General features: G+C 38.0%; 1 protein-coding gene across 1 annotated transcript in view; it reads left to right on the forward strand.

Moving 5' to 3' along the window:
• LOC123454077 (cadherin-10-like) overlaps positions 1-9128 on the forward strand; it is a 10452-nt gene extending 1324 nt beyond the window's left edge. Inside the window, exons 2-3 of the mRNA XM_045132162.1 lie at positions 2424-2675; positions 8060-9128. Coding sequence (XP_044988097.1) covers positions 2424-2675; positions 8060-8550 — 743 coding nt within the window. The 3' untranslated portion in view covers positions 8551-9128. The remainder of the gene's footprint in view (positions 1-2423; positions 2676-8059) is intronic.
• Positions 9129-9881: the final 753 nt, after the last annotated feature.

Consider the following 9881-nt stretch of genomic DNA (forward strand, 5'->3'; position numbering starts at 1 on the left):
TATTTCAGAATAAAACTTCATTAGGCCTTTGACAAAATGCAACATCACTTCATGATCAAAAAATTGGACAGAATCAGCATGGCCCGTTCACATCTTAACATAATAAAGGCAATATACAAAGCTCCAAAGGCCCAAATAATACTTAATGGAGAGAGACTGGAGGAATTCCCATTAAGATCAGGAACAAGACAGGGATGTCCTCTCTCACCTCTGCTTTTCAATATAGTTCTGGAAGTCCCAGCTCAAGCAATAAGACAGGAGAAGGAAATAAAAGGGATTCAATTTGGAAAGGAAGAAGTTAAGTTAGCTCTATTCGCTGATGACATGATTGTGTATGTAAGAGACCCGAGAAACTCCATCCCCAAACTCCTGAAGGTGATTAACTCCTATAGCAAAGTAGCAGGATACAAAATCAATGCACAAAAATTGGTAGCAATTCTGTATGCAAATGATAAAGATACAGAAAAAGAAATAAGCGACATAGTCCCATTTTCAATAGCAATAAAAAAAAAAAAACTTGGAATAACGTTAACCAAGGAAGTAAAAGATCTATACAACAAAAATATAAAAACTCTCAAAAAAGAAATTGAGGAGGATTTGAGAAGATGGAAAGACCTCCCATGCTCCTGGATAGGCAAAATTAACATTGTGAAGATGACAATCCTACCAAAGGCAATATATAGATTTAAAGCAATTCCAATTAAAATCCCTACAGTGTTCTTCACAGAGATAGAAAAAAATGATCTCAAATTTCATATGGAAAAACAGAAGGCCTCGCATATCCAAACATATCTTCAGCAAAAGAAACACCTCTGGTGGCATCATCATACCTGATCTAAAGCTATATTACAAAGCCATAGTAATAAAAACAGCATGGTACTCGCATAAAAACAGGAGTATAGACCAATGGAATAGACTTGAGGACCCGGATTTTGGATCAAGCAACTATAGGTACTTGATATTTGACAAAGGCCCAAACAATATAGGCTGGAAAAAAGATAGCATCTTCAAGAAATGGTGCTGGACAAGCTGGATAACAACATGCAGGAAACTAAAACTTCGTTTTGATCTTAAGCATATCAAACATATGCATAGCTAAGGTTCAGAACTTTGTGGAAAATGTAAGAAGCTGGGTAAGATGATTTTTTTAAAAAATCATGCATATAAATATGTATTTTGCATGGATTTCATAAAGATTATATTTTTATTATTTGAAAGATGTTTTCAAATTTGGTAACATTTCTGTTAGTTCTCTCACCTACTCTCCTAACTTACATAGTTAAAGGATGTAGTTAGCATACTCACAATGTAGAGGAGGATTGTTTTGTACTCAACTACTGAACTAGTAAGTGATTGCCACTTTTTCGTTCTGCCTTACTTGTTTGATTTAACAACTCACCAACTGTGTTCTATATATTGACCATTTTGGTAGTGCTATGTGGTAGGCTAATTAATTAAGTTTCCTGGGCAGACAAGAGTGGAGCTAGCATACTCATTATCTTTAACACATTAACAATTTAGATTGGATGAAATCCACCCACAGCATACACAACTTGAGTTTAGGAGCACTGAGTTTGATATGAGCTTGATACTAGCTAGGTGGACAGTACCCTTTCTTATATCTCTGCTTCTTTTGGGTAGTTTACTAGGAGCTCCAACAGTCATCTCAAGTCTCCATCAATTACTTCAGTTACAGATACAAAATTTATGTTATTTTAATGTTTAGAATCATTGTTCAAAATTGTTTCATAATTTGCTGAGCATTGGATATATGGGTTATCTGATAGGTTTTGATGGCTGTGTTGATTTAAATGCTTGCATTTTATTGAATCACCTTGTCTTCGTGGATAATGAATTAAGGTGTGTATATATGTAATATGCATTCAGCTATGTGTATATATAAATAAAACACCTTTTCTCCTGGCACAGAAAATTTATATTCTCAATAACTTGTAGTGTTTATCCTACTGGTAGGCTTTGCAAATGATTCACTTCTATAATTGACAGCTTTGAAAACATTAATTGATAATCATTTAAAAACTTAATAAATTATCAATTCAGTCTGGCTGTGGTCAGGGAATTCTGTAATCTTAGCGCTTGAGAGCTTGAGGCAGGACAATTGCATGAATTCAAGTCCAGTCTGGAATACATATCAAGCACCAAGATAGTTACAGCTATTCAGGAAGACCATGTTTAAATAAAATCAGTGAATAAATAAATATGCAAAATATGTCCCACCATTTTTATAATTATGCAACTGTTCTTAGTGAATTGCAATTCCTTTTTTATATTTATATATGGAATATTTATAATTTTGTAAGGTATACATAAATTGATTTTATGTAAGTCATGAAACATGATTATCAACATGAGGCAAAGTTTACTGCTTTGAACTATTTGTAACGTTTTGTCATTTATTGTAGATAACACTGCCAGAATTTTAACTAGAAAAAATGGCTTCAATAGACATGAGATCAGCACCTACCTGTTACCTGTGGTGATTTCCGACAATGATTACCCCATCCAAAGCAGCACGGGCACCCTGACCATCCGCGTGTGTGCCTGCGACAGCCAAGGCAACATGCAGTCCTGCAGCGCCGAAGCCCTGCTCCTCCCGGCCGGCCTCAGCACAGGCGCCTTGATAGCCATTCTCCTCTGTATCATTATCCTGTTGGGTAAGACAAGTCAAAGCAATGATTTCCTTGGGTGCTCACTATACTGTGTCATTTAATAGTAAAGGCTGGTATCAAAATACGCATCTCGGGCTGGAGAGATGGCCTAGTGGTTAAGCACTTGCCTGTGAAGCCGGAGGACCCCGGTTGGAGGCTCAGTTCCCCACAACCCACGTTAGCCAGATGCACAAGAGGGTGCACGCATCTGGAATTTGTTTGCAGTGGTTGGAGGTCCTGGGGCGTCCATTCTCTCTCTCCCTCTTTCTCTCTCTGTAAAAAATAAACAAAAAAAAATTTAAAAATATGTCTCTTCAAACTCATACTAAAATTTAATAGATATGTGATGGTTATAGAATATTATTTAACATAAGGTAGTTTATGTGATAGAAATATATAAAATATGTAAATAATATAGGAATAGAAACAGTGGGACTCTTCCTATGCACACTAGAACTGAATCTAGTGTAAACACACACACATACACACACAGAGATGTACATGTATCTTTCACGACAGTGTGTTAAATTAAAGACAAGAATGAGGATTTGACAGTTTTGTAAGAGCATGCAAAGGTACAAAGGCAGAAGAAGTTCTTGGTAGCATGTTGAACATTATACTTGTGCATGGAGAGCAGAGACTGAGCGACATCCATGACCGTGTCTCTATTATTCCACAGCTGAGCCATAGTGGCTGCTCTTGATGTTGTACTAACACATCTGATGACATTGTTCCTAGGCCATTTGCCAAACTTATTTAGTAATAGAGGAGAAATTAAAAGATTTGTCACAGTATAAACTGATCTCAACCTCAACTAAAAATGTCAGAAGTTAGCAGACCTCAATTAAGAACAAATCAATAGTTCTTTTCTTAAAAAGGCAGTTGAAAAAAAGAAACTTGGCTTAGAAATGCACAAAGAGGTGAATGCACCTGGAATTGATTTGCAGGGGCAAAAGGTCCTGTAGCACCCATTTCCTTTCTCTGTCTCTTTCTCTCTCTATGCTTGCAAATATATAAATAGAATATTAAAAAAAAAGAAAAACTTGGCTTGGTATGGGAATGTTTCTCAACAGCTTACTTGTACTGAATTATTATCAACCCTTCAAAATTATAAGATGGAGTTAAAGAAAATAATTTGAACATTGTTATTATAGATAATCTCTACAAGAGTGAATTTAGCACAATTTTATGATTTAAAAAAGGAAGGCAAAATTTATATGAACTTATACCCTACACCAAACAAGAATTCCAATTCTTTATCATTATTTATTTAATGTGACATACAGCTATGTGTTACAGATGATTTGATATAATATATTCATATTATGATTCTGTGTTTAAATAAGAAAATGTTAAATTATGCATATAATATAAACCATTAATTGGATAAAATAATCAATTCTACGTTAGATTTTTTAAAAATATCATTCATCTACTAGAGGACAGAGAGAGACACAACATTAGGTAAGCCAAGGGCCTGTTGCCACAGCAAATGAACTCCAGATGCATGTTGCCCTTTGCACCTGGCTTTAAGTGGGTACTGGAGAATCGGCTCTGGGACTGAAAACTTTACAAGGAAGCATCGCTAACCACTTAGCATTTACACAGACCCAGATTTCTTTTTAGTATGGTTCAGGAAATGAAAATATGAAAAGTGTAAATATATTTAAATATATTCTGTTTATAATAAGTAAGAGTAAACTCAACTTTACTTGACAGAGTCCATGCCACCTGATAAAGTTTTATTAATATAGTTCTACTTTTGCTACCAGTCATGTCAGTATGTGTTTAAAATCCAAAGTACTTGAAAAACCGAGGCAGAAGGCAGAACGGACTCAAGTAGCAAGCCAACCTGAAAATCACTGTTAGATCCCATGTCAGAAACAAAACGTAATAAGCTCAAAATTAATTTGACTTGTCATTTATCAAATAAACAGGTAAGGGTTGTCTCATAATGCCTCCCAAAGTCACTGAAGCAGGAAGCAATAATGCGAATAGTCTACCTTGGGAGTTGACATTGAGCTCATGAAGAAGCCCTTCTGTTGAGATGTGTTTCCCATGCAAAGAAATCCAGTGAAAACTACTAAGAGTAGAAAGGTTTTCTTAAAGGTTTACTATTCACCAAACCTTGCAATGTGCTCTTGACCACAAAACATTTATATTTCATTTTGACAAAACAGTGTATGAAGAATGAAAACTTGTTTTCTCTACTTCACACATAATGAAAATGAAATTTAGTACTATTTGAATCACCTTCAAGGGCAGACGATTTCTGAGTGCCTGAGCCTAGGACCTCCAACTTCTTCACTTGGTACCCAGTTTTCCAGTGAAATATGCATGAAGGTTGGGAGGAGGCTTCCTGTGATGCATTGTCACTGAAATGATGCTCATGTAGTCCATTAGCTGATTCACATGCCCCCCCACCCCAATAATGGTCATTGTTTTTATTACTCAAAGTTAATTGCTTTTTCTCTGCTCTTGAATTAGAAGAAAAAGAAATGTTTAAACTCCCTTTAAATTAGCTTAAAACTTTTTGAGTATTCCTCTGACCCTAATTGGAAAACATTGTATCTCACATTGCAAGAAGCAGGAAATGAATTTGGATGTGGATCCAATCTTACTGTTTCATTATTTTCATTATTAGAAGCTTTTTTTTTTTACTGAGTACATCCATTTGGCTGATAATAAAAAAATCAGGTTTAAAATATTTACATCACACACTTTTTATGGGCAGGAGTACATGAAATAAGACAACATAGAATGAGCTTTTTATAAATCCTGAATAACAATTTTTCTGTATTTGTCAAGACTTAGGTTTTAATCATTTGAGGGCTAAAAATCTTACATGTGGAAGAAAAGTTCCATTTGTGGGGAAAAAAAAAAGCTTCTTAAGAAAAGTTACTGTTTGGCTCTGTAACACAAGTTTAAGAAAGACAGTTGGAGCATTTTAGGGTAATAAAATGAAAATGCAGTATATTATATCTTGGTACAATAATGTTTCTCACAATCATTAAACATTTTTAATAAATTCATTTATTTGATGAAATATGGTTTTCCCCATTCTCTTCCTATTTAGCTGAATTGATATTGGTTTCTCCACATCATTTTAAAAGATCAAGAACAGGGCTGGAGAGATGGCTTACCTATTAAGCACTTCTCTGTGAAGCCTAAGGACCTCGGTTCAAGGCTTAATTTCCCAGGACCCACGTTAGCCAGATGCACAAGGGGCGCACGCGTCTGGGGTTGTTTGCAGTGGCTGGAGGCCCTGGCACACCCATTCTCTTTCTCTCTCTCTCTCTCTCTCTCTCTCTCTCTCTCTCTCTCTCTCTATATATATATATATATATATATATATATATATATATATATGTCTCTTTCTCTCTCTGTCACTCTGAACTAAATAAATAAAAATAAATAAATAAATAAAAATGAACATCAGCAAAAAAAAAAAAAAAAGATCAAGAACAAAACATTTACTGTTAGTAAAAAAGTCAGGAGAACTCTATTGCAATGAGAGATACTTTTCTGAACATGGAAGTGGATAAGTGACTTTTCAGAGAAATAAGTATTTCTACTTGTCAGTACTTATTTAAGACACATGTATCCCACCTTCATACATTTACATACATTTATTTGTTATTTTTTGTTCGGGTTTATTTATTGCTTTCAGTTATTTCAATATCCAGATTTGAATTTGTTTTTGCTGTTGTGTGATCTAAGAACTTTGGGGCATCTTTTGGCAAGGTATTTATATTTGGAAAGGAAATGTCTAAGCTCGAATAATACCTAAATAATTTGGTCAAAATTTTCCCAATAATAAATTCCTATTTTATCAGCATAAATAAATAGTGTAACCATCAGCAAAGGTGTAGAACAGAAATCAATACTCCCTATTTGTGAAGAATATTTCTGTTTAACATAGTAGAAGGATGTGAACTGTGTGCATATGTGCTAGCCCTTTTCTCATTTGAGGCTGTATTCAGTTTGTCATATTTTTACTTAAAATCTTAGGTTAATTTTAATTGAAAAGATCAATATTTTCTGTACAACCAGAAACTAACTTTCATTAATTCTTAGAAAAGAGTGATAGAAAGAGGCCATTGTAAATGAGGAATATCCCATATTGTCTTAAAATAAATTAGAACACCATCCACCTTAGCTAAAACACTTTTCAACCCACAAAAGAGAGTGCAAAATTAACCTGAGATTCTGACTTTTGGGGGCCACATGTGAGTACACAGAGCTCTCCTGGGGGGTCTGTCTGCACTGGCCATTTGTGGAGCCAGTGAAGTAATGAATCTCCTTGTCTTTGTTCAGGCCATAGTGGAGGTGAACTAATGCAGCTCCTTGTCTTTGTTCAGGTCATGGTCAAGTTGAATTAATGCATCTTCTTGCCTTTGTTCAGGCCATGGTCGAGGTGAACTAATGCATCATCTCCTTGTCTCTGTTCAGGCCATGGTGGAGGTGAACTAATGCATCTCATTTTCTCTGTTCAGGTCATGGTGGAGGTGAACTAATGCATCTCCTTGTCTTTCTTCAGGCCATGGTCAAGTTGAATTAATGCATCTTCTTGTCTTTGTTCAGGCCATGGTGGAGGTGAACTAATGCATCTCCTTGTCTTTGTTCAGGCCATGGTGGAGGTGAACTAATGCATCTCCTTGTCTTTGTTCAGGCCATGGTGGAGGTGAACTGATGCATCTCATTGTCTTTGTTCAGGCCATGGTCGAGGTGAACAAAGGCATCTTCTTGTCATTGTTCAGGCCATGGTGGAGGTGAACTGATGCGTCTCCTTGTCTTTGTTCAGGCCATGGTGGAGGTGAACTAATGTGTCTCATTTTCTCTGTTCAGGTCATGTTGGAGGTGAACTAATGCATCTATGTCTTTGTGTTTGTTCACGTCATGGTGGAGGTGAACTAATGCATCTCCTTGTCTCTGTTCAGGCCATGTTGGAGGTGAACTAATTAATGAATCTCCTTGTCTCTGTTCAGGCCATGTTGGAGGTGAACTAATTAATGCATCATCTTGTCTTTGTTCAGGCCATGGTCGAGGTGAACTAATGCATCTCTTTCTCTGTTCAGGTCATGGTGGAGGTGAACTAATGCATCTCCTCGTCTTTATTCAGGTCATGGTGGAGGTGAACAAATGCATCTCCTCGTCTTTGTTCAGGCTATGGTCGAGGTGAACTAATGCATCATCTTCTTGTCTTTGTTCAGGCCATGGTGGAGGTGAACAAATGCATCTCCTTGTCTTTGTTCAGGCCATGGTGGAGGTGAACAAATGCATCTCTTTTTCTCTGTTCAGGTCATGGTGGAGGTGAACTAATGCATCTCCTCCTCTTTATTCAGGTCATGGTCGCGGTGAACTAATGCATCTCCTTGTCTTTCTCCCAGTGATCGTCGTGCTGTTCGCGGCCCTGAAAAGGCAGCGGAAGAAGGAGCCGCTGATCCTGTCCAAGGAGGACATCAGGGACAACATCGTGAGCTACAACGACGAGGGCGGCGGCGAGGAGGACACGCAGGCCTTCGACATCGGCACGCTGCGCAACCCCGCGGCCCTGGAGGACGGCCAGCCCCGCCGCGACGTGGCGCCCGAGGCGCGGCTGCTGCCGCCGCGGACTCCGCCGGCCGCCGACAGCGCGGACGTGCGCGCCTTCATCCACGCGCGGCTGCGGGAGCACGACGCCGACCCCGCCGCGCCGCCCTACGACTCGCTGGCCACCTACGCGTACGAGGGCGCGGGCTCGCCGGCCGCGTCGCTGAGCTCGCTGGAGTCGGCGGCCAGCGACGGCGACCAGGACTACGACTACCTGGGCGACTGGGGACCCCGCTTCCAGAAGCTGGCCGACCTGTACGCGGGGGCGGACAGCGACAAGGACGCCTGACCCGCCTGGCCCTGGCCCCCCGCGGCAGAAAGTGACCCCAGCCGCTCCATCTCCACTGCGCACTCCCCGGCATCCAGGAGGACGATTTTCCTGCCACTCAGCACAATCCCCCCCCCCCCCCGCCCCATGCATTTCTTAATTTCTTCATTAATGGCATTAATTCTCTCCTGTAGGATTGTCTCATGGAATATATACGACAAGTTTATTTAATCACTTCCAACAGCCAAAGCTATGGAAATTCAATGTTGTCCATCCTAGTAAATAAAAGATAATTTCAGAAACACGGACAGGATAGTTCTCCCTAAAGCAACCTCACAAACAGCCCTGCTTCTGTTAGGTACACGTCCTGCCCTCGCAAATGTAGCTTTTACAAAGGCGAAGAAAAACATTTAAGATATATCCTGTTCTGTACAGAAAAACTTAAAAGAGCAATGTACACGTGGTGTTAGTAGGTGTGATATGCAGCCTGGTATCCAAACGTTTGTGCAGTCTCATTTCATCAAATTCTATCTGCTAATGTTTTATATTTATATTTTTGTATTTATTTTTTAAAAAAAATAAACCAGTTTTTACAACTACTTTGTGTCCAACTTCATTTTGTTTTCTTCTAGGAAGAAAAACTTTTTTTCTCCCTATGGGTTAAATATCTTGGTACCTAATTTCATTAAATTTGGTTGAGAAGATAAAGCATTGCCATTGTTACTGAAAAGTGTGACCAATTTGATAGCAAAGGTAAGCTCTGATTTTTTCCAATGAGCTCTGGTGTTATGATATCTGAAAACCTCATCGTGTTAAAAGGACTTGTCACTTATAAATAAACCACTTAAAGTTTATCATTCACACAAACTTAAATCATTGTCATTCTTTGGCTAAAGACACTGAAAATGCAGTAGTAACTCCATTTTGTTCATATTCAGTAACATAATATCTGGACAAATATACCATTTTTTCTCAATTTTTATGACATTTGTGCTATTGAGGTTTATAGGAAATAATACTTGAGACAGATCTCAGACTGAACTAATCTTTTAATGGAAAATATATTTACCTCCTATGGTGACTTTAAACATGCCTCATAATGGCAGTAATAATGCTAAATATTCCATTAAGACACAGCTTTGTGATTATGCCAAATTTCTGAAAATGCATTTTACATTTATCACAGAAAAGTGTTTTCTGTCAATGAATGACTTAATAGAAAAAGTTAAAAATAATAAAATACTGACAGGTAGTCATCTACTGTTATTGCAAATCCTAGAAGTTTGCTGCCAATAATTGAGTCCTTGTTTCTTAAAAATCATCCCATGATTCATTTGTGAATGGCATACTTC

The sequence above is a fragment of the Jaculus jaculus genome, chromosome 13 (assembly GCF_020740685.1).
Source record: "Jaculus jaculus isolate mJacJac1 chromosome 13, mJacJac1.mat.Y.cur, whole genome shotgun sequence".
Classification (NCBI taxonomy): Eukaryota; Metazoa; Chordata; class Mammalia; order Rodentia; family Dipodidae; genus Jaculus; species Jaculus jaculus.